This window comes from Trichoplusia ni, chromosome 9 (genome assembly GCF_003590095.1).
Source record: "Trichoplusia ni isolate ovarian cell line Hi5 chromosome 9, tn1, whole genome shotgun sequence".
Lineage (NCBI taxonomy): Eukaryota > Metazoa > Arthropoda > Insecta > Lepidoptera > Noctuidae > Trichoplusia > Trichoplusia ni.
Window position 1 is genome coordinate 9,763,212 of NC_039486.1, and position 25,613 is coordinate 9,788,824.

Sequence of the window (25,613 nt, forward strand, 5' to 3'; positions counted from 1 at the left end):
AACCAACATCTTCGCTCCCGGCCGTAGATATAAGTATTCATTGTAAATTACGGCCGTATTCTTCTGGCATTAGCTTCATAAACGCGCACATTCCGGCTCCGCTTGTGTGATTCAATCCTGTTTATCTCGTATAAGCGATGCCTTACTTCTGCCCCCTTGTTTTCGTACTAACCGTGAAATATGGACGACTAACTGAATTATCAGCTTATTAACTTAAAATGTGAAGAGTAGTTTTGTTTTTGTGAATGAATTCGAAGGTCAAAGTTAAGTTTTGTCGAGTTTTTGTTTGTTTGGGAAATTATATTTCTTTATAGTATACTAGCTGTTGCCCGCGACTTCGTCCGCGTGGTTAGAAGAAATTGCGACCATAACTTGAGATTTAAACTATCCTGTCTCTCAAGTTGGATCGAACTGCACATGGTGTGCGAATTTTATTATAATCGGTTTAGTGGTTTAGGAGTCCATTGAAGACAAACATTGTGACACGAGATTTATATATATTAAGATACTTAGAATAAAAGCCACTCCTTTTACTAAAGAAAAAGAAAAAAGGAAAACGTGTTTGGTTTTGTAGATATAACATAGGAAATTTACCTTTAGCTTTCGTTACGAATCGCGATCTACTACCCAAAGAGATATTTAACTTTTAATAATTTAATTTTAACTATTTCTTTAAATGATTACCAACTAGTGTGATGTAAAAGTAAAGGGAAAACATTAATTAAAGGGAAAAATAGATAATGAATTAGATATCCATTTAATATGGAATTCTCCAGAAAGCTTGGCTAGAGAAAAATGAGTGCAGTGATCAACAACTTAGTTTCTATTAATCACGACCAGAAGACAATGGGTCTAATGACCGCGTGACCTCGCCCAGACGATTTACTGAGGTCGATCGGAAGCCGCAGATTTATACAAGTGTCGCTACAACACTGCTGGCAACAATGCACTGGACTTTTAATGACACTCTACCCTCGTACAATGTTTTAATTAATAATGGAGTAATCAAAACTACATATAGCAAGAACAGACGAGCAAAATTATACCAAACATTTTATTCTTAATTTATTCATTAAAATACCACAATTATACTTTTCATTAAGTAATTTTTAGTGAACCGCACAAAATTCATATCAACAAAAAAGAGGCCGCCTCAACAAAACTGAGACCGATCAAACGTAATCCGGTTTCTTACTCACTGAACCAAGACGTTCATTTACACTGAAATTTCAGTCCTCAGCATTTACAGAGTTAAATAAAAAAATTCAACCCTTTACAGCCCATTTAAATAGAAGGCAATTAAAAGTTTTTCACTTTGCTCCCCGAAACCCTTTGACACGATCGACTTTATTCTATGTATTCGTTTCAAGTTTTTTAAAATTCACTTTAATTTCAATTAAATTTACCTGATTACCGATACCATAATTAATTAGTGCCTGACTAAACTAGAATATAAATTGCGTTAGAGGGCGATCTGAAGAAAAATTAAAAAAATCTCAAAAAAGTCAATCACGCTTCGAAGCTTTCCAATTACCTTACAATTGATGGATCACAATGTTTTCTTAACCGTCTAAAAGTTAATACTACTTTTCTTAAAAATTTCCAAAAAATGTAACAATTTCAACAATACTTTTTTCTGCAGCAAGTAGCAGTAGTTCCTAATTTTCAAGCGGATGACGCTATGGGTTCATCAAGTGTCTATCAATCAGCTTCGACAATCACACTTAATCAATTCACTTTCGGCGCTCTCAAACCGCGCGAACTCCGGCTCCGCAGCTAATTACCTAAATGTCCGATTACAAGCACCTGCGCGGTCCGCCACTAATCTTCAACTTAACACTGATTCAGTTAACAAATCGTCCAACTATTCAGCAGTGAATGGCGGCCATTCCAAACGGGCTAGTTGGACTCTCAACTGCTCTCAATGTTCGTGATCGCGCCCGTTAGACCCCTATTGATAATGTGATAATTTCAACTATGAATAGACTTGATATTTATATAACAGTCTTTGTGAAAGTTACGAGTTGCTCCAGTTTTGTGGCCCTTCTAATGATTGTTGTTGATTGTTACAAGTTTGTTCCACGTTTTAGTTCAGTTGTCGACTGAATCAAATAGTTTGTTTTGTTTCCTTTGTACCTAATTGCTCTTTGATGTTTGAATACAAAAACGTAAATTTTAACTAGGGAGTGATAATGGTGTTTGAAAACAAAGGGGCACAGTTTACTTACTTTGTAATAATTTAAGTACTAATATTGTGTAGGATGTTAAAAAAAAATCTTTTGTGATTTCTAAGTTCTAAGTAGTTCCTAGAAACAAGTAGCAGAAATACTGGTCTCTAAAAACAAATCAATGATCATTTAGGTTTGCACGTCGTACACCGTGTAAACAGCGCTGCACCGCTGCACAAATTTGTCCGGCCCGCCTTTCCCGTGCTCGGCCCGGGATCCCGCTGATGAACTGTTCGCTGTGTACCTACTATTTGAGCTAATCACTTAGGTGCGCTGTAAACGTAGCTCCGGACAGAAGAAGAAGTTCGCCCATTTGTTACAAATAATGACACGTTGAGGTTATATTTTAGTCTGTGATGTATTAATTGTTTTCTTACCTTTATTTTCTTTTTTAAACTATTCATATGTATAATATATTCATTTGAGCTATAGCACATTCAAGATATATAAACTTTACTAGGTGCCAGTGTATGTCAGTGACTTTATGTTTTATTATATTCTAACTATACAGGGTGCATTACGTATTTTACAAACAACCTGTTTTGTTATTATTTTAATGAGACAGAAAAACTGATTCAACAAAGGAAAACAAATTTTCGATTTGTGTTACATCTAAAATCCCAATCTCGAAAAAATAAAAATGCAAAAATTAATAATGATGTACTTAATAATTGCTTCTTTAAGAGAATAGCGAATGCGTCAACAATTGCGCGGGACAGCTCACCACGACACACCAATCTACGAGTCCCGCCCTTCCCGTGCTCGTCCCGGGATCGCTCGCGTGTTTGCCCATCCCTAATTCATTTACGTTCTTACTTTACATTTGGTATTTACCACCGTTCATGTTTCGGGCAAATATGAAATTACCTATCGTTTGCGTTTACACCCATTATGGAATTATAAGTGTTTTGCCAGATTTATGCGTTTATTTATCTTGACTTCGTAGCGTTTTGGGTTATAAATACTATTTGTATGTATATGTGTCATGTCCAATGAAGTTCTATTTTACTTATAACGCACTGCTCATGACGTATTTTAATGTATTCATGGATTTTGCCATGTGAACTGTAAGATTTTGACAGGCTAGTTTAGACCAGTGGTGGATGAGTCCAGCAGGAACTTGGGGCTGAAAAGCAGGAGAAGGTCCTTGCCCTCTAATTTCATATTTTACCTTTTATTTGTTCAAATCGCAATCACACAATATTCTTTACTAACCTATAGATATGCAATCACTTAAATATAATAGTATTACTACTCCACGACGAGTGAAGAGTGAAGAGTACAATGAATGTTACTGTCGCGGATAAACAGTTTAGTGCGCTACATATTATTATATACTATATTTTGGGTTGTTTTCTGTTACGTGCTTTATTTTGTTCTAATGTCTTTAAAAAATATAACTCTAATTCCTCATATCCTATACAATTTCGCACAAGAACTTAATTAATCAAAAAATAAAAATCAAAGTTTTTATTTCAAGAAATGCGTTTTTCAGGCTCTTTCAAAATGTTACAATATTCTACACTCTATGTGCAAGGTTTCAAAATAACATTCTTATGGAGATGAACCGGCAAAATTCGCCATTAAGTAGCGTTTTGGGTTATACATACTATTTGTATGTATATGTGTCATGTCCAATGAAGTTCTATTTTACTTATAACGCACTGCTCATGACGTATTTTAATGTATTCATGGATTTTGCCATGTGAACTGTAAGATTTTGACAGGCTAGTTTAGACCAGTGGTGGATGAGTCCAGCAGGAACTTGGGGCTGAAAAGCAGGAGAAGGTCCTTGCCCTCTAATTTCATATTTTACCTTTTATTTGTTCAAATCGCAATCACACAATATTCTTTACTAACCTATAGATATGCAATCACTTAAATATAATAGTATTACTACTCCACGACGAGTGAAGAGTGAAGAGTACAATGAATGTTACTGTCGCGGATAAACAGTTTAGTGCGCTACATATTATTATATACTATATTTTGGGTTGTTTTCTGTTACGTGCTTTATTTTGTTCTAATGTCTTTAAAAAATATAACTCTAATTCCTCATATCCTATACAATTTCGCACAAGAACTTAATTAATCAAAAAATAAAAATCAAAGTTTTTATTTCAAGAAATGCGTTTTTCAGGCTCTTTCAAAATGTTACAATATTCTACACTCTATGTGCAAGGTTTCAAAATAACATTCTTATGGAGATGAACCGGCAAAATTCGCCATTAAGTAATAACTATTGAGTTGAACTATCTTGGTAATAATACTCATTTGTATTTAAAACAATGAACTATTGTTCAGGGAAGATAGTAACAGTCATCCCAGCAGAGCGCGCCGGTCAGCCGCCAGCCGGGGCAGGAAGCCAGTGACGGTCTACATACATAATGATGTTATGCAAATTACAACTTGCTCCACAAACTAAAAGTTTTAACTAGTATTTGTGAAAACACAAACACTTGAGAATGCAAAAATAACATATTTATCATCCGGTTTTGTTTCGCGAAAAACCTGCGCATTGTTTAACCGGCGAGCGAAGCACAATAAAGCGAGTGTATTGTGATGTTAATGCTATGTAAATGCGAGGCGCCGAGGAAATTATTAAAAAAAATAATACATCCAAAATGAGAGGCCGGGAAAGTTGCCGCACCAATTTATGAGGATTTTTTTGAGTAAAAAGGTTTACTCCGCAGAGGTCATGTCGCCTGGAACTTTGTTACCCGGACCTCTTATTGATGGAATTAGATATTGTTTTTTCTGGAATGTTCTTTCGTAACATGTTTTCGGAAGGAATTTGTGGCCTCTGATATTTTATGACCAAGAAATGATTTGTCCCTTCTACCATGTTATTTATTAGATTTTTTCCTAAGATTATAGTTTCACTTGATTAATCTTTTGATATAATGATTATATGAATATTGGTTTCCATTTTTACGGGCTATTTTATGTTGATAATGAATACCGCTTTTATCACAAAGAGTCCGACTGTTATTCCTCGCAGAAACAAACTTGTTAAACATTATTGCCATTATATCCCTGAGGCTCGCCAACCGGCTCCGTGCATACTCGCGGCTCGTTACGTAACGCGACAGTTGCCATCAGATCGCGATGTCATGTGCATGCCGCTAATACGTGCGCCTCGAGCGCTCAGCACAAACGTTTGTCGGCGACCTGCAAACCGCCTAACAGGCAACAATAAAAACACGTTCCGAGCAATCATTGGCTATGTTAATTCCTTTGGCAGAGAATCAAAGTCGCAATTTGCGAATGAATTGAATTTCGTAGCAATTTGTGAGCGGTGGGCAGTGAACGTAGTTTGATGATAATTTGGGAATTTTCTCTAGAATTGTGTTTGTTGTTAGTTACCTCAATGTGGTTTGTAAGGTATCTAGTATGTTTTAGAAAAACTTAAGAATTAAAATTGATGAAGATAAAATAAAGTAAAAAATTGTTTACAGTAATGTTTAAATACGTTTTTGCTTTTTTTCATCTTTTGTACTCTTCGAAGAAGTAATGGTATATGGCTAAAATTTTTAGAGAAAATTAGACTAAATAAAACGAATATATACAAATTACTATAATGTTTATTCATATGTATAAGGTATACATTTAGATCGAGGATGATATACAGCCTGCGGATAGTATATGAGCTAGCGAAAGTACTACAGATACATAGGTATATCATAAATACGCCCACCTATGGTATTGCACGCAGATTCCCATGCCTAGAGCTTGTTATGTGATTATAAACGAAACAAGGTATTGAATTACCATAATATACCATAATCATTTTGTAAAAAAACAAATTTCATAGGTGTTAATTTATTTCTTCAATTGAAAGTTTACTTAATTAAAGCCTTCCCTTACACTGCACTGTCGTTACGTACATAAACGTAACGAAAGTGAAGAGAGACTTCCTTTGCTGAAGGAAAATAAATGATATCAATTTTGTTTACACGGATCACATAGCAAGCGCACATAAAAAGCTCGTTTCATGACCAGATTATCTTAACACGACCCTTACAATAGACAAGTCACATCTTAACCGACACGATAACACTACTCTCTGGGAACTTTATACTTATTGCTGCAATGAATCATTTTACTAAGATTATATCAAATTTACAAGGTCAATTCCATTTGTGCCGTGAGATGACGAGCTTTAAGTCACGTAGCCACGTACTACGGAATGGTCTACGATATTTCGTAGCTTGCTACGACAGCGTAGCGGTGTTTCAGGCTTCTTAAGATAATTGAAGTATTCAAGAAACTGATGGGATGGTTTAGTCTATACTAGTAATAAAAAGCTTACAAATTCAGGAATGGTGTTATCATCGTTTGTTATTTACAAAGTAGTTTCCCATCTCAGTAATGTGCGATCATATACTCACGACACAAATATATACATGTCTTTAAAACTCCGTATAAAATGCATTTTAAGAACTAATGACTATAAATTGTTTTAAAAATTAATCGTTGTTTTAATAAAAATTATCCAAAATTTTTACAGCTCCACATTTAGACTAAACGTAAACATTTATTTTTACATTTAATATTACATTCAGCTGTCGACTAGAATACACTTCGTCATTTAATAAATTAAAAAATTTAAACTTTCAGTCTTATATGCGTAGATAAATGGGTCAGGGGTAACACAATGGTAATGATAACTTGAGCACTGTTAGAGTAAAAAGTATTCATAATTAACAAATAGCTAAATAACATTATCAAAACATTATGGTGGTCATATTAGGTTGACTAATCAACGTAACTAATTCAACTGTACTTGCTTTTGCGACGGTTAGTAATTTGATTGATTATTTCACGATATTATTATGCTTATTATAATTTCTCAAATAATTTATAATTAGTAATCGGTTGGTCAAAAAACTAAATTAAAAAATTTGGTGATTAGGATAATTTTTTAAAGCAAGGACAGTTAAAAACGCTAGGACAGTTAGAGCTTAAACATAGAGCAGAGATAAATAAGCATTACGTAATACTTTCTTTGACCATTTATTATTCCTAACTCTATCTAGCTGATTTGGTTTTACAGCTGAGCGACAGTGATAGAATATGTGTTAAATCAAAGTTATTATCGCTCTTACTTCATTGCAATACGGTTGAGTTTCGTAATAAGTGGTTATAATATTAAATATTAAGAGACGTTTATTTATCTAGCTCTGGATATTGGAGTGATATGGTTCACGGTATATTAGTGTAGTTAGCGAGGTCCTTGCCGTTCTTGTACATGGAGGTGAGGATAGGGTCGATGTTGTGGTACTCCTTGCCGGAGCGCGGCCGAAGCGTGTTGGTCGGTTGACGGCTTAGCCTGGAAAGTAATGAAATCATATTAATTTTGTATACAGTTACTAAGATTTTTAAAAACTATATTAACATAAAATTAAATCAATCATTAGTCACAAAATTAAATCATCAGTAGGTAACTGTTTCATGCTTAATTATTGTTTTAATTAGGGAGTAAAACCTAGATCACATTTAAACTATACTTACCTCATTCCCATTGGAGTGTCGGAGGAGGAGTGTGATGACGTCAGCGACAGCGTCTCGATGTAATCTGACATATCGGATGTACCGCTCGATGTGCTGTGCGTGTCCATTACACCTGCGAACATTCCTGCCGTAAGGAATTCAAGTCAAGAGTTAACATTCAAAAATACATGCTAATGACGTATTTGGATTGATTATAATTTCCATTTTTTATGTGACGTACCTTTAAATTGCTTGGGTGGTAGAACTGGGACCTCCGCTTCAGCTGAAGATGATTTCGCCGGTACGGGAGCTTTGTGCAACTGCATAGACATGTCCCGCAACGGATCAGACGACTTTGACTTTCTAGGTAGCGAGGAATGGACGCAGCCCGACAAGTTCCCTCGCATCCTCTTATGTACCATATTATAATGGTACCGGGAATGACCAGATGTCAGTGGCATTTCAAATTCATTGAAATCCGGTCCATGCTTCATAGAGCAACTTGAAACTCCTGAGTCATTAGAGCTTGAAGAATCTCTGTTGCCACCTGATTTGCAAGGAACGCTTGAAGATCGTTTAATTTGAGCGTTATCCATTAGTTTGTTTCTCAAATGGGGTATTTCTTTAGAACTGCTTTCTTCTGAAGTTTTATTTTCAGATCCTGATGATTTGCAGCAGTCGTAACACTCCGTATCTTGTTCGCAAGGTGATGATGTTCTTCTGTTCTCTATGGCAAGGTTTCGCAATGTTTCCAGCGAAGACGACGTTGCTTGGCTCCCTATGCTGCTTTCAAATTCTTTTAGATCCTCAAGTAGTCTAGCCGAATCAACAGAGCTTGAACGTTTCTGCATTGATTCTTTACTATTGTTTAGAATTCCAAACGTAACTCTGTTTTCACTTCCATTTAATGTAGGTATGCTAAGTGATTTTTCTATTTCTACTTTTTGGACTTTGTGCATGGGATGTTTTAGGCTCTGTGACCAATTTGGATTTGGAGACATAGGTGTATACCCAGGATTAGGCCCTAAAGTTTTACTGCAAAATTCGTGTTTCGCTTCGTTTGTAGGTTCCATAAGTAAATATTCATCATTCCTATTCTTCTTAGAGTCTACCAGTTTATTGAGCGCTGTTTGTGAATGTCCACATTTGGTGCACTGTTTAGATTTCTTTGGCGTCGAATTAACAGCAAGGTCTATATTTGCACTGAGCGCATCTAGTTCATTTTGGGTGACTCCCGCTTTCTTTAGTAAATCTTTGGCATTTTCGTAATATTCTAAAGATAAAGCGAATTCTAAATTTTCATAGTTTGCATAGGGTCCTTCAAATTCTTTTTCTTCTTTCGGCTCAATATTTTGATAGTTCGTAAATTGCGGTTCATTTGAATATTCGTTTGTGTTTTCTTTGTCAGTACTTGCAGCACTTTGTCTGTTCGTTTTTCTAGTAACATCTATGGTAGCATAAATTGCCATTTCTTCCGATTTCTGTTGAGTGAGAAGTTCGGTATTTATGTGTTCTCTATGTAAACTTCTTTTACAGTATGGAAGACTTATTAGAGTGTTCGCCCAATTAGTGACTTTTTGGCATGGGCATTCTACTGGTTGAATATTTTCATCACATTCTACTATTACTGGTTTCTTTTTAGAGGCAAATTTTAGTATACATCCACAATTCTTTTTTAGTACTAGAGATCCAGGGGCAGAGTTTTTTGTTACCTGAAAAAGATCGTCTGCTAAAGCTTGTTTTATCCTTTTAGGTGTGTCATAATGTTCTGAGTGGTCAATCTGCAAAGAAAAAATTTTTAGAATAAAAGATCGAAAACTATTATTACTATTATCATTCAATTATAACCGGGAATATAATTTAGAGCTTACTTCAGTGTGAGTAGTTTTAGGAACATCATAATTTTCGTAAGGTCCAACTTTAGGATTATTTGCGGGATAGTTGTCAGTCACTGCACACGAGCAGGCTTGAACGGGTAACGGCGCTGGAGGCTTCTTTTGATCTAGGTGTGCCGGTTTTGGTGGTCGCTCGGGAGGTTTATCTTGGCACTGGCACGCTTCTAGACTCTTTTTTATAACTCGTGGCGTCAAATATTCTGTACTGTTTGAAGAATTATCAGAACTACTTTCAGGAACAGCTTCCATTGTCCAAGCTGGATTGAAAGTAGTTCCAGGCGTAAGGGCAACTGTTGATGAACGGGATATTGCGCCAAGTTTAGTGAGACAGTTATTGCATCGCTCTAAAGTAACATGATCGGCGCCTGTCCATGGTGGTCTTGCACCAATTTCCACATCGTCATCGAAACCTCGTCTCTCGTCTGAGGGCCAGTACGGTGACACTCCCCCACAGTCTTCACCGAAAAAGTTCTCTTCATATAAAGCACTTGCAGTGTCAGGAATTGATTGTTCGGGGTTGAAGTCAGACAGCCGCGTGCTTGCCCGAGTTTTATTACCTCTTTCTGTAAAAACAAAAACATTTACTAAATATGCCTTAGATTCAAGTACTTTCAGTGACATCACGGGTTTTAATTTTTTACCAGTGTTTCTTCTAGAGGCTGCCGGTGTTCGTTGTGAGGACAAGTTTCCCTGAGCGGCGCAGTCGAAAGCGTCGCTGATCTCCTGCGCCTGGTCTGATATGAGCATGTGCAGGCCTTCGCCCTTGCCGCAGTGAGAACCACCTTCGAAGCAAAATCGGCCTTCCACCACTCCATACCGTCTGCAGATAAATAAACAGAACAAAATAATAAATCTTAAACGAAAGGTTGGTTCTAAAATAAGCAGCTCATAATATTTTCGGTTTAAAGAAGTTTATTTCTCATAAGAACATAAAATCGTCCGCTTATAAATTTTAAATTGTTTAAATTCATAAGTTTGTAACAAACAAAACATGCACGTAAAAAAGCACCACAATAAAATGTGAAATAGTTTCTCGTTAGTATTTCCATTTCGACTACAATTACCAAGATACGAGCATAACATTTTCAACTTGGAACATTCAGCACATGAAAACGAAATTAGCTGTCCGTGATTTGCAAGCTTTAAAGAGTCGCCACACATTTCACGGAATTCAGAAAATATTATCTACTTTCGGCAACTTCGGCATGAATTGTCGAGAGCTTTATAACATAACAGTTTATCTTTCTCAGTCTGGCATGAGAGTTTTGATAGCACTGTCTCATTTTCACTTGGACAAAGTGCAGATTTAGTTGCGGGTGCAGTGTGTAGCAAAGTGCAGTTAGGCAACTCATGTGCATTTGTGAACTAACATACTGTCTCAGTGGGAAACCAATGGACATTTAGATTATGAATTGGTTTTCATTCGCCGACGCCACTGCTTTATAACTTGCGATTATCCTAGTCTGTTTTACCCGATTACGGAACTGCGGAAAGGAAGGTTATGGTTTTGGTCGACTATCATTATGTAAGGGCGTATATTTTTCTGAAGTACCTTCCTTTTTGTAATTGGCTATACTTTTGTGGAGATAGTTTACGGTAGTTAAGTAAGTACTAAATTTAACCGACTCTCATATATCTTTCACATAGGATTTGCTAAAACCACTCTCACTTTATCTCTGTTTCACTTAAAAATAACAACCCTCTAAGCTTTCGACTTGATATATCATTTCCTCCCAAAAATGTTGCCCAACGAGCGCATTTCCGTACCGCGGTGCCCCTAGTGCGCGCATCATGACACAAGATGGCGGCTCGCCGGCCATTAGCATTTGTTGGCGCCCGCGCGTCGCTCGCGCGCACCGCCACATCACGCGGGTTTATGCATCAAGCGTAGTATAAACCTACTTTACTGTCACGATTATATCCCCAAATGTTGGTTTACGATTCACTTTATTACTTTATTTTATTTGGGTTAACTGTCGATTTATGTGACTCCATACGACCTTATTGTTTTCGCATTCCGCTCATACGGAGTTTAAGAGTGACATTAAAGTATGAGTGTTGATTTCGTGAAACTTTGACATTTCATTTCACGTCTCACAAAACTTTATAGCTGAGTTAAACTACTTCGAGCGACAGTTAAATTCGTTAATAGACACATAACTAGAACTAGTTATGAAAATAATATCGTCAGAGGGAATATCCAAAGTTAGTTTAATTATTTCGTTACCTCAAATGTGCGAGCTCCCACAGGCCTAGTAAACGTGGCGGGACTCCACTCGTGAGCGCGAACCTTCTGCCCTGGAGATGCATCCTGGCGGGGCCCGCCGGCAGCTTCTTGGAGCCCCCGCCCCCCACCATTACCAAGAACTCCTTCGATGACCCTAGCTGCCCTCCCACTTTGACCTGCCAAGCTATTAGCCTCTCTCTGGTCTCAAAAGCGAGAACCACGGTCACATCTTGGCAAATAATAGCGATTGTGTTGGATTCCTTGTCTAAGGTGAAACCAGACTCGAAACCGAGGAAATGTTGGAGTGAGAGGGAAGCTTTCGTTTGACCTTTCTTGTAGCGGTCCTTTGGGTCTCTGTAGAGTTGCAGGTGGAGACAATCTGAAACGAAAAACAGGTTAATCAGGTCAGATTATTTTAATAAAATAGTGTCTCTATACTAGCCGTTGATGAAACCTTGGCAGACAATTGTGAAACCGTGTTTTTAATAAGTTAACGGAAATGTAGGGCATGAGAATATTCTCCAATGAACGAAATCTGCCAAATTTCGAGTCAACTTTACGATCAGAACAAGCTCGGCGCTCATAAAATCTGAGTACAAGATATCCCTTTTATCAGTACCTCGGTGTCTCTAAATCTTTCACTATCGATGCGATATCTTTGGAGAACCCTTTTGCAATATTTTACTTCCACTTTTAGCAAACCTCATAGCTTTTACTTTTATATGAAATTTGTGTTCACATAAAGTTATTTGTACGGAAAATATAAACGTTATTAGATGTTGTTGCGATTCGTTCTTTAGGATTTTTGTTTACCAACTCCGACATAAACTTCTGATAAAATTGTACTTTTTTCAGATAAAGACTTTATTTTTACTTAGACTTTATTTTATTACATTATTTTATCACTTTAATTACATTAACTAGTATCTAGTAACTAGTCCTTTCTGGGTATTGAGGCAATGTCTACTAGAAATGACTACCCAAAATTAAGGTATTAAAGTTAAATTACTTAAGAAAATATAGTCACTCAAAGTTCATTACCAATAAAAGTAAGAAAATGATCAGCTATTTCGTTTACAAGTTCACATAAACTAGTAAACTGTTATATGTGATAAAACCAATGTATTTTTTTTACGATCTACAATAAAATTATCTGCTTAACGAACACATATATAGCATAACTTTGTTATAATGATTCATTTATGTATCGTAACTCAATAGTTATTTGTCATTTATGATTCAACAATTGTTATTCGATAATAAGTCGAATAAATAAATACCAACTTAAGAATTGATATTATTGTGTTTTATTTCTCTCATTTTACGTACTAAAATAGTTTAGCTGCTACAACATCTACGGCGTAGCACGTAGCACGTAGCTATTCTAAAAATCAAATCGCACACAAAATGCCGTGATGTCGTGTTAGCTCTACAAACTGTGTAGTTAGGTGGGGTGGTGTTGGCGTCGATTTTCAGTCGCTTCGGCCTCACAGACGCTAATTAATCGAACTTGTTCTAAGTAGCTGGAACTGAAATAACTGAAGTTCAGACTACGTAAATAGTTGGACTCGGTGAGTCGGTGCCGTAGTTTTTACTGAGCTTTTTAATTACATGCCTGGAGAATAAAGTAAAAGGAATAGTGGTTAAGGATTTAATGGAAAATTATTTTTATTTTTGTTGTGGTATGTTTATGTCGCGCTGGCTTACAAGCCGAGGCTACTCGAGAAATTTATTCTGCACTGCAGTAATTACGTCCTGAATTTACCTCAACATAGTATTATTAATTTCTCACTTTGTCATTTTAGTCGCATGAACTTGAATAATATGATGAGCACAATTCAAGTGTCGAAATTAGCGTCTCCATTAAGATATAATCTGAAGTGCAATATAACAAATTAAACAAAGCTTTAAATTTTTACCCATTCTCACTTCACGAATGTCAGTCTAAGGTTAAAAACTGGCTTCTTACGCTAAACCATGAGGAAACAGAAAAAGTATTGCAGTAAAGCATACATACATACATAACAGACTTATACTCACATTTACATTTACACACTCACTTCACACATACACACATCTCATTTTTCACTCACTTACTATACCACTCACCTACTATTATACTGTAACGTATTTTTGAGATTTGCATGCTCTCATTCAAATAAATAAATTAAATAATAATATTTAAACAGTCTGTATAACCTAGCTAGTTTGACATAAATTATCGTGTAACCAATGGGAGAAGGCGCTGATTCCTGACATACAGGTTATTTCCTAGTTTGGGTTTCAGAGGCTTCATATGTTTTTGTAACCTCATATTATGTCAATAAAGAATTTTATTATTATTATCTTTATTTAAATTAAAAAACATATAAATTACATTTTTAAATATAGGCATATAAAAAAAACAACATATATTTAAAAATATAAAAAATAGTGTCCAACCGGCAACGGGAACAGGGCCCAAGCTGCCGGTGGTCAGGGCTCCAGAGAGAGGAACCTCCTCACGATGCGCGCCGTGTCCAGAAGTACCGCTTTCTGAATCAAACCCTTGACCCAGACGCCCAACGAGAGCCTCCGAAGATGTTGATCGAGGCTCTTGGCTATTAAGCCATTGGCACTTACGACTATCGGGACAATGATTGCCGAGTCCACCTCCCACAAGTCGACAACCTCGTGAGCTAAATCCAAATATTTCAATTGTTTTTCTTTTTCTGCTTTCACGAGGTTCTCGTCATGGGGGATGGTGATATCAACAATCATTGTCCGACGCTCTGATCGGTCGATCACCACTATATCAGGCTTATTGGCAACAATAGTCCTGTCAGTGATGATAGACCGATCCCAGTACAGTGTGATATGACCACTTTCGAGAACTGGGTCGGGCACATACTTATAGTACGGCACCTCAGATTCCACAAGTTTGTACTTCAGAGCAAGCTGCTGATGGATAATCCTGGCCACTTGGTTATGTCTGTGCAAGTATTCACCGTTAGCAAGACGAGAACATCCCGAAACTATATGTCTCAAGGATTCACCGGAGGAGTGACATGCCCGACAGATGTCAACTGTACCATCCTTAATTATATATTTTCGGTAGTTATTCGTCATGATAACTTCATCCATAATTGCACATACAAACCCTTCGGTTTCTCCAAAGAGATCTCCGAAGCGTAGCCAGGCCACGGACGCTAAGAAATCTACATCGGCCCCGTGAAGGGTCCGATAATAGCGTCCGTGTAGCTCCTTGCTTTGCCATACATCTTTGCGGTCTTTGACGCTCATTACGACAGGTTTGTGCCAGTTCTCTTTACCTAGAGAGAGCGGAGTGAAGGCCTTATCCACTGCCACCACATCTCGGTGCATCCCCACGTTCACTCGGAGGAAATACTCCCTGAGGTTACATACCTCGCGATTATGGAGGGTCTTGGCATTTAGGAAGCCACGACCCCCACACTTTCGCGGGATATATAACCTCATTACCGATGATCGCGGGTGGTGCATTCGATTTGCGGTGAGCAGTGTGCGGACTCTTCTATCCAAGGCGTCCAGTTCGGTCTGTGTCCACTTGAGTATGCCAAAGGAGTACATTATCACTGGCATGACCCAACCATTAAAGGCACGCACCTTGTTACCGCCCGACAAGGAACTTTTTAGTACCTTATTCAGGCGGCCAAAGAAACGTGTCTGTAACGATTGTTTCATGTCAGCAACATTAATGCCTAACGCCTCTGACATACCCAAGTATTTGTAGGTTTCCGTTGAGGAGAGGGACCTCAGGTTTATAGAATCCGAGAGCTGTATGCCCTGGGATTCTACAATCCCACCTCGTTTTACATGCATGACTGCACATTTGTCAACACCAAATTCCATTCTGATGGAATTACTGAAGCTTTCAGTAATCTTCAGTAACTTCATCAGTTGCAACTTGTTGGAAGCAAACAATTTCAGGTCATCCATGTACAACAAGTGGGAGATTACTCGGAGATTATTATTATAATTATTAAATAAAATATGAATTATATCATTAATACAACACAGCTACACGACTACTTGCATTCTATGTCAAATGATAAATACTCACAAAATGACAAAATTAATCATAATTACTATTTGACAAAGTACATAAACACTTAAATCATTTCACATACAAATGCGTTTGAAACGTAAACAGCGTGATTAAAAGCAAATTTATGCGTGTATTAGCGTCGTGCAGATATTCACGGCACGCGACACGCCGCGCTAATCTATTTACTAATTCCGCTAAATAATTAGGAAATCCTTCGTGTAAGCCGAACGGAGATCCGATCGCCCCGAGACGCCGACACAAGATAGAGGTTGCAACGCTTATTGGTAATATAAATATAAGTGTGCGACATTCTGAGAATGTATGTTTTTAGGATAAGAACTAAAGCTTACACATTAACGTTAAATGTAAAAAAACAAAATTAAGACGAGGAGAAAAAAGAAACAAATGACCAAACTATCTATTTATCTAAAACTCTTAAAGTAAAACAAAACAAGATTGAGTTTTCGATTCAAGTCTCATTTTGGTTTGAATTAAAAGTAACAAAAGCAATCCAGCTGAAAACTCTTCACAAAAAACAAAGTAAGGACGAACAATGTTGATTTGAAGATAAGCGGCAAACAGTGACGTCATCATATCGAGTGAGAGAACAAAGCGGGACCAATGACGCGGCAAATTGGACGAGTGACGTCAGGCCGAAATGCGCGCGTTAATTGTGCGATACATTGAGAACTTATTGGTTTTTGATAGGTACGAATTCGTTATGTGATGAGTATTGGTGTTTTAAATCGGGACGATGCTGTCTGTATTGTGTAGGTATGTACGGACTTTGCTTCATTTCAAATGTGTAATCACAATAAACCGTTTTGACATCTGTCTCCTACGAACCTTTGAAGCTGTCCAAATAATTCTGGAAGTCTATTTAATATTAGTGGCAGTTAAAACACAGCAGGCAGGCAAGTTTAAGTATAGCCGCAAATGTTAACAGCGCTGAGGTTTGACGGCTAAAAGCTAGGATCAGAAGCCTCGAACTTTGTCTATTATATTATAAATGTAACAGCGCTAAGCCACTCATCAAGCCCTCTCTAATTTGTGTTCATTCAACAAAACCACATTTTAATCAAACATTTGGAACACGTACTACATAAAGTTATTTCGAAATTAAATCCCATTTAGTGAGAGCCGGACAAAAGTTAATAAGCAAAGTAGGGAAAGTGTATCAATGTAAAGTCTATCTCGCGCGGCAACACCAAAGTAATCCATTGACGAATTCCAAACTTGTTTCCATTAGGAAACACCCTCGCTTTTTCCTCGGAGACTACCCGGTGAGTCGGCTTTGTCAAACTTTACGAATACATTAGCTTTGCCGAGCGACACTCCTGATAAATTCGACTCGACGTCCTTCCACACCTGCATCCTTGAACACCGCAAACATCCCGGCGCAATCCCACCATTGCGGGACTGCTTACTTTCAAACTAAACATTTCTTAACAAAACAAGCAATGTATTCTAAACGTAACTTTTGTTCGTAACCCTTTGAAACTGAAATTGGTGAGTGTAATTCGAATTTTCGTTGCTTTGACACCGAACTCTGAAAGGGACTGTCTCCCTGTAATTGTGGATCGGGAGTTAAATTAAATCGCTCAAAGAAACAGTACAGCATCAGGTAGACGGACAGTGGGGGACGCCATGAAAAATTCAGTAGTTTGCAAGTTAATTTTTTCCATGTTGTTTTTCAACGGGCTCTCGAAGCTGCTCGTTAAAGGGTTGACCCTTCGCATCTGGGTTTTATTACAAAGTAAGAGCAGTATTTATATAACTTTTTCGGTTCACTTCATTTAGAACGATATTATCTTCTTTATGAATGAATTGTAAGCTATTCCAGCATCAGTTGAATATTAATCGATAATGGTTTTAGTATTACTACCTTGAAAATTTATTATGTAAATGAAATGATTATGAAAATCTAAATTCTGTTTCGGTTTAGGTCCGGATCAAAATCAAAAATGCGATTGTTTAAATGTCAAATTGATTTTTTGGTTCACTTTATGTGCGGTTTCTAAAATCTAATCTTTGCAAGTTCAATAACCTGTGACACCATAAAGCAAGTGAATAGATCTCCGTAGAAGTCGCGCCATCATTTGTCGCGCGTCAAGCCGCGGTATCGCGATGTCGCGCGTCTGTCGCTCGACTATGCGGCGTAACTAATTGTCCGCTGTTTTCATTAATTACTCGGTGTGGACACGGACTGTGATTTTATTTACAATATATCTGAATTTATAATTTTCGTTTGTCGAATTATGATATACCACAATTGCAGATATTGCAAACACTTTTTTCACGTTGAAATATATTCTGTTGAATTAATGGACGAGAGAATAAACAAACGCAATGTGCGATATTGCTTCCGAGAACTATTTCAGATAAAAATATGTTTTCCAATCGAAAAATCACATTGTGTACAGAAACGAATACCTTGTATTTTTGTGTTAATGTTTATATTACATTGTTCATCGAATAATAACGAAGTTTAGTGAATAAGAACAGCCTCAATTACTTATGAAAACATATATCCACAATATTTCATTTTCGTAAGCGAACAGATGTTTGCCTAATAAAATGGTAAATTTAAGGTTTTTTTTTTTAATCTTACAAAATACGGCCACTATAATATTCTGACATACATTTTGTTTATTTGAAAATAAATTCCATACAATTTGAGTTACTTCTAATGTTCATGATATAATACCTATACTCGCTTCATATGTATGTAAACCTATACATATGAAGCAAGTGAAAACGTAGTAAGTGCTGAGATGACGAATAGAAGGGACGAACGGAAAAAATATACGCTTAGCGAGCGACCCGAAGTAATTTGAAACAGGACAAGAACATAAATATTTATGAGCCCACACTACATGCAACACATCACAAACAAATGGAATTCTGCGGCGAATCGACAGCGCCGAACCTATTAATTATTTAAATATTAGTTTTCCATTCGCAGACAAATAAAACATTAAAATAACGCAATTAATTATGTGAATGTGAACAGCGCTAAACAATACGCGTATCGCTAATCGGGCTGCGATCTATTTGATGTATCGTCGGTACGCAAACACGCCGCGTTTTAATTATACGCCGAATAGTACGCGCGTTTTAACGATACGCAGCGTGGCCGATTGTGATGTATTTGCCGATTAGTTTATAAACGTTTGCTTTGTTGATAATTGTGCAAATGGCAGTCTGGGGCACTGTTAGCTTATCTGCCGGCAATCCTACGTTGTTTGATGAGCAGGGATTTTGATATGAGTTAACGCTTTTATAGTGAGCGTTATGTGTGTGCTTCAATTAATTAAAAGGGGCTTTGGAAAATTTTTGATTTATTTTGTGTCGCGTGGACTAGGTGTTAGACTGAATTAGATACTAGTCTACTAGCCGTAGGACGTACGGACGACCGAAGTCATTTTTTTAAATTTTTTGTATCGTAAAATCTCTCACTCAATTTCCACCTCAATGAGCTTTCATTTTTATACAACAACATACCGCCATATTAAACACGTAAACACCGCAAAATTACCTCACAATAAACCCATTTCGCGTCACCGTTATCCAACAAACACGTATTGTCCCTTATTTGTTACAAAGTAAACCAGTAAAGGTACCCTTTTTGCGGCAAAATCTTGTGACAAAAATGATGTATTCTTTAAAGCGAGTCATCAATCAATCAGTATTGGTAATGAACAAATACCGGGCGATCAATCAATCAGGCAACAATGCGAGCAATCGGGTGTCTCGTCCACGACGCGGCGCTGAAGGGTTAATACACGCGAGCAGCGCTATAGCCGAGTGTGTAGACAGCGGAGTCACTGTTTAGGTGATAGACTTCAATAGGTTAACGAATTGCTTTGTATGTTGATTAGGTTGGATGCCATGTACTCTGGACAAATTGTATACAGATGGTTTGTATTTCGGAAATAAATTTTGAATTACGTTATGAATCATCAATTATCCATTCGAACTGTTGACTTCAGTGGTTTTAAAACTATAGCTAATATCTATATACTTACCAAAATTTTACAAACGTTTTATAATCTAAAGTACATATATTTGTTCTGAATTTATTTCAATTTATTTATTTACTTGGCACTAACACATGGAACGGGAATCGTGGACATGTTTAATGTTCAACTATTTAATGTTAGACAACATTTATATTATTTTACTGTACGATACCGTTACCTACTAGAGTTAGATTAAAAATCTTCAAACGATTTTCATTACGCAAATAGGAGCTTGATAGAACAAACCTATAACCAAACACACGGCAGACATCAAACATTCAATATCGGTAATAAACGCTAATGATAAGTAAATTAAGCCTATTATTATGATTAGGTGAATCTCTATACTAACATTGTCTGTTGCTATTATACGTTACGCTCTAAAGTTGTATAGGCGTCAATATTTTGATAATATTAGAGGCTTATTGGAAAATGTATAGTTTAGTTATGTTCTCCGATATGAATTCAATCACTATTTGAAATAGGGAATGTTATAGTCATGTATGACTTAATTCTGTATCTAACGGTAGCTATACAGAGTATCCTCCAAAGGAGACAAATTCTGAATTGATATGTCCATAATACGGCAACTACTCTCATACGATCCGATCAAGTAGAAAGCGTACTGACATCGTTCTATATGATAGGTCCCGATATACTTGTAGGTTGCAAATGGTATTGTAATCCATCGCGCCGACACGCCGCGGCGCGGGTCGGCGCGAGTCGGCGCGGGTCGGCGCGGGCTGGGCGCGCGCCAAGCGCAGATAAACGAGCTCCTACGTCCAAGGAGCACAGAAACACATCTTTATTATGTTCACGCTGATTTTTTGGACATGTTCCACACGATGTCGGGGGTTAAGTCGTGTTTGTTTATTTTATTGTAGCATCTTACATAACACGTTAGTGTTTATCTTATGCAGTTGAAATGCGGGATGTGCTTGTTTAAGCTTTGAAGAAATATTTGAGACTTCATAAACAGAAACAAGATTTTGATGCGTTAACTACTACTTGTGAATTCTTTGCACAGTGAGACGGTCAATTTACTGACCTTAATTTTTATAAGAATACTTAGTATAGTAAAATAAATGCCGCATCGTAAGTTTAGTACATCTAGGAGCTAAGCGATACGAGCGATCCCCGTAATCGGATCCATGCAGCGCTGATATTATTTGGCTAAGATAAACTATACCGATATGCTCTTAATCCTATTATAATAATGACGCCCGCCCCATTTGTTAGCTTGTCTTTGATTACCAAAGGATTTAAGATCATGAGATTATCATAGAGATATATTAGAGCTATTTACACACGACGTGCGATGGATCGCAATATGTGTTCTTGTTGCATGGCGAGCATGCAATTGTCAATTATAGGTTTGTAATAGCGTATGAAGTCTCATTTTCTTTTAAGGACATGTAATAGAGACTACGTTTATTAACAACATTATATTGTCCTTATAGTTAAGTACTTTTGTAAAAAAATCTTAGACACCGGGTCCATAATATATGGCATCAAACCAATTGTGACAACCCTATTTATCCGTTATATAGGGTAGTGAAATTATTAGATCGCACCATTTAACGTCACAGTAAAGTATAAATTAAGTTAAAATTCGATACCGTCCCTCGCCCTATTAATAACTAGCGTGTCGATTCACATTAGTGCTGTGATCACTATTCTCATAACGCAGTTAGTTCCGTGGAGTGATTATATTATCAGGAACAGTTAGGGTCACAGCTACACTCGTTACGACCCCATATCACATATCGTCACAACTGATTGCATTTGATTTCTTGCTTTAAACGATTATAGGCTGTAGTGAGTGAATACGATTTTGGTTGGATGGAAAACTATTGCTTGTTGTTGAAGAAGCATAGAGTAACGTTGGTTATCTGATGAAATATTACGCTAAGGCTAGTGTTATGTTCGAGGTATTTGCCAAGCATTATTAAGCGACACTATCAAATAATTATGAAAGCTGTTTAGCCGCGCTCACAAAGGCCAATTAGTCAGTAACATGATCCACACACTTGCCCTCAAAGGCACCAAACGTTAGTTAATCTCAGCGAGCGCACAATTAATTCTATGTTAATACACGTAATATGTGTGTATCGATTACACTGGCGGACATAATCCTGTGTACAGCCAGTAAACGCCGGTAAACGGCTATTGTCGCCCGACAGACCTGTGACAGCTCGTTTACACGTAATTGCGAGACAATAATCGACAGAACTAATATGTGGAATTAGCTCGAGTGTTCACCTGATTGTGCTCGCCAGTACATATGTAGAGCTCTTGATTGGCAGAGTCGTGTGTGCGGCTTCATGATTGTGCTCTGACTGACTATTAATAGACTTGTCGGTTTATACGGACCTTGGTGTTTTATTTGAAGACACTCAATCGTACATATATTTGAAGTGTCACAAAATTCATGATTCAGTTTTAAACGTTCTACATTAAACTCAAGCATAAAGTATGTTTGCCTCACCGCCCACAACTGTACTTTGTGCACAAAGTATAAATAATTAAACATCATCCAATTAACCACCAACTCAGTTTAAAATGAAATTAAATTCAGTTCTAATAAATATCAAGCGCAGTTACCTGGAACGCGACAAGCCGTAAAAGAGTAGCACAACACAAATTTAATGAAATAAAAGCTACAGAGAAAAATGTAAATTTGCTTTAACGAAGCGAAATTTATTTTTATTTGGTTGCTACCCGTTTTGTTTGACCGCAAGTGTACGTTTGACAACTTTATTACGTGTTTCTACCATTGGAATTTGTACCTTAAGATGTATGTGGTAGAGGTGATAATAGTTGTACACGTAAATGTGTTTGAGTATTCCATTGAAATGCGACAGGGTCGTCTTCGGGTTGTTTTTGTGTGTATTTGTTGAGCGTCTGGTCTGTCTAGGCACTTGTAAATTGATAGCATTGGTCGACGGCGCGGAGCAAGCAAGCCAAATACTTTAAAACAATGTAAAGTTCCTCAAGATTTGTAATGCGTTTGTTTATTTGTTGTGGACTTGGAAGTGGAAGCTGTTTGTGGTTACAAACGTTAAGTTATTGGGTTGGGAATTTGCGAATAACGTCATGTCAACGGAATAAGGTAAAATATGGGTATAACAGAAAATAATTAAGAAGCTTATTGAGCAACCGCCTTTTGCTAAAATAATCTAAAAATAGGAGATTTTTAGGTCTACCGCTATTCTAGTTCCGGATTAAGATTTTTTTTTGATAGTGTAATTTTAGTAGCAATAAATGTCTTTTTTTAATAATACTATTTCTCCAAAGGAATCCAAAAAAAGTAAATAATAAATATTTTGTGGTCTAGATGAATCTGGTACCATCAAAACACTTTCACCACAAAAAATATTCAATTCAAAACCGAAACTTCTTCCAAAATTAGGTTAAAACTTGTAGAAAAGTAGCTTCTGTTTATTTACAAAAATACCAAGTTGACACTGAGACGAAACAGTAATGTCTCATAAATATTCAGGAGGGGAGATCAGCAGGAGAGTCGAGTTACTGGCGCGAGTGCCACTCACTAACTAACCTCATTACAGCAGTTTTAAATTTAACCTTGGCTCTTTTAGATGTTTTGAAGATTGACACTTGTTTAGATAAACTAGAAAGATGTTGGTTGTAATAATATTAAATCGTTATTTTGAGCAAAGCAATATTGATTGATTAAAAATATTTATTTTATCAAAAGAAAATATAAGTAAACCTTCAGGACTACTAAAACGTTATCACAAAAAATATCAGCACATTACACGCTTACATTACACGTTCAATATTTTTTTTAAGTGTCCTAACGCTATTACAAAGATAATAAAAACTAATTTAAAATTGAAAACAGTATTTAGGTAAGTTTCAGAAGCGATTTAAAACTGTATACATAATTATTTCTCCCCTAATTTAAAAAGCCTCCCCTGCAGAGCAAAGAGGCTCAAATTAAAAAGAAATATTGTATGGAGAAAACTTTTTATTTCCCATAAAGAGGGAAACAGCGCCATCTGTCGAACCAACGTGAAAGTAATATCACACTTGGATTTTCCTCAATATTTAAATTTATTTCGAAGTATTTTATTAAGTTATTCCTTTACTCTTGGAATTGTATGAATTGAATACATACATTGTGTAGGGTAGAGTTAGCTAAAGGGAATTGAGTTTTGGATTTAAATAAAATTCGCAACGGTTCTGAACATACTCTTCTAGCTTTTTTAAATCTATGAATGTAAATACAATTGCTTAATAGTTAAATAACCAGTCCTTGAAGCCAAAGATTAGTACTAGTACAACAAAAACACTGAGAACAGAAACGTTCTTCCTTGCTTCAAAATAATAAACATACTTATCACAGAATTATATTATGACATTCAGATTTTATCAACTGCATTCCCATTCGGGTCTGGGCTCAACAAAACGGATCATAACCCCCGATCCTAATAAATTACAATTCCATTGCCATATTATTATTTTCGTCATAGAACTCAATGTGCAAAACACATTACAAATAATCCTGGCGACCCCTCTGACTGACGTAGGGAGGGGACAATAGACACGCGACTCGGTATCGACATTTAACATTCGCTGTTAACAATACATTCTTAATGTTCGTCCAACTAATATCGTAAATGGCAACGTTAGTCATGTGTGACAACCCTTGGTGTCTTGGTGAGGTGTTCGATTGCAGCCAGAGCGCTTGTAATGGAAATTTTATTTGTTTGTTGATAAAACGTTATTTTAGTTTGCATTAGTTAGTTAAGTTTGTTTAAAAGATAAAACATATTTTTATTTGTAAAACATGAGTACCTATACATACATAGTATGCATGCAGGATACGTTAACGTAGGATATGTAAATAACGTTATAATTAATAGAAGCAGATCAGTTTTGAAATACGTTACGAAAACGGGGTGAAGATACCTGAACTCTACAACGATTAAAAAATCTTTATGACCACGCGGACAAAGTCGCGCGAAACAGCAAGTTACTTAATATGTTATCGAAATAAAAAGACATGTCAATCAATCATACATTTGATTTGTTAACTTTACACAGACTCTTTGAGAAAAAGCAAAATTTAATTGAGTGTCTTTCAATTTATAACGGTAAAACATACATCGTTTGATTAATTGAGTTTGTCCAGTCCCAAGTTCTCATATTCCCTACATAGCACTTACAATGAAAATGTATCTCTATTTTAAACGCTCAATATTATCAGTTCGTGTGCTAGCCTGTCTCTCCACATAACTAGGGTCCCTCTCTAGGGGTCCATATAATTTAGCATAATGAGTTATGTATAAACCCGGTCACGTGATGAATTAGCTCGCTTTGATGTGTCCATTACAACAACAGCTGTTATATCGTGACTTTTTAATGTATTTATTTATAAGGGGATTTACTAAGACTGATTAAAGGACCACCCTTGGAATAATGTTTGTAATTAACAGGGTATAACGAGCAGACATCTCTTAGAAGAATATTAAAATGTAAGAGACAGAGCTTTGGTAAAAAAAGTTACCGTACTTTTTACTAGTATGTAGAAAAAGAAAAGGGAAACTAAGGAATGAATTTTCTATTTTCAAATATAACCACTCAAGTGCGGTCCCGTACAAATAAGCAAAAAAATGGTCATCCGTCTATGACGATATTAAGCGATGCTTAATTCAA

At 36.6% G+C, this 25,613-nt stretch overlaps 1 protein-coding gene across 3 annotated transcripts in view; it reads right to left on the minus strand.

Annotated features, from left to right (window-relative positions):
• Positions 1-5,794: 5,794 nt before the first annotated feature.
• LOC113497726 overlaps positions 5,795-25,613 on the minus strand; it is a 293,242-nt gene continuing 273,423 nt past the window's right edge. The window contains exons 4-9 of one of the 3 annotated variants that reach the window (XM_026877423.1): positions 11,844-12,222; positions 10,258-10,436; positions 9,593-10,179; positions 7,963-9,502; positions 7,743-7,866; positions 5,795-7,560 (exon numbers count right to left, since the gene is read on the minus strand). In XM_026877423.1, coding sequence (XP_026733224.1) covers positions 7,434-7,560; positions 7,743-7,866; positions 7,963-9,502; positions 9,593-10,179; positions 10,258-10,436; positions 11,844-12,222 — 2,936 coding nt within the window. In that variant the 3' untranslated portion in view covers positions 5,795-7,433. Of the gene's footprint in view, positions 7,561-7,742; positions 7,867-7,962; positions 9,503-9,592; positions 10,437-11,843; positions 12,223-25,613 lie in introns of all 3 variants that reach the window. The other 2 variants (XM_026877422.1, XM_026877421.1) reach the window with 2 other exon arrangements.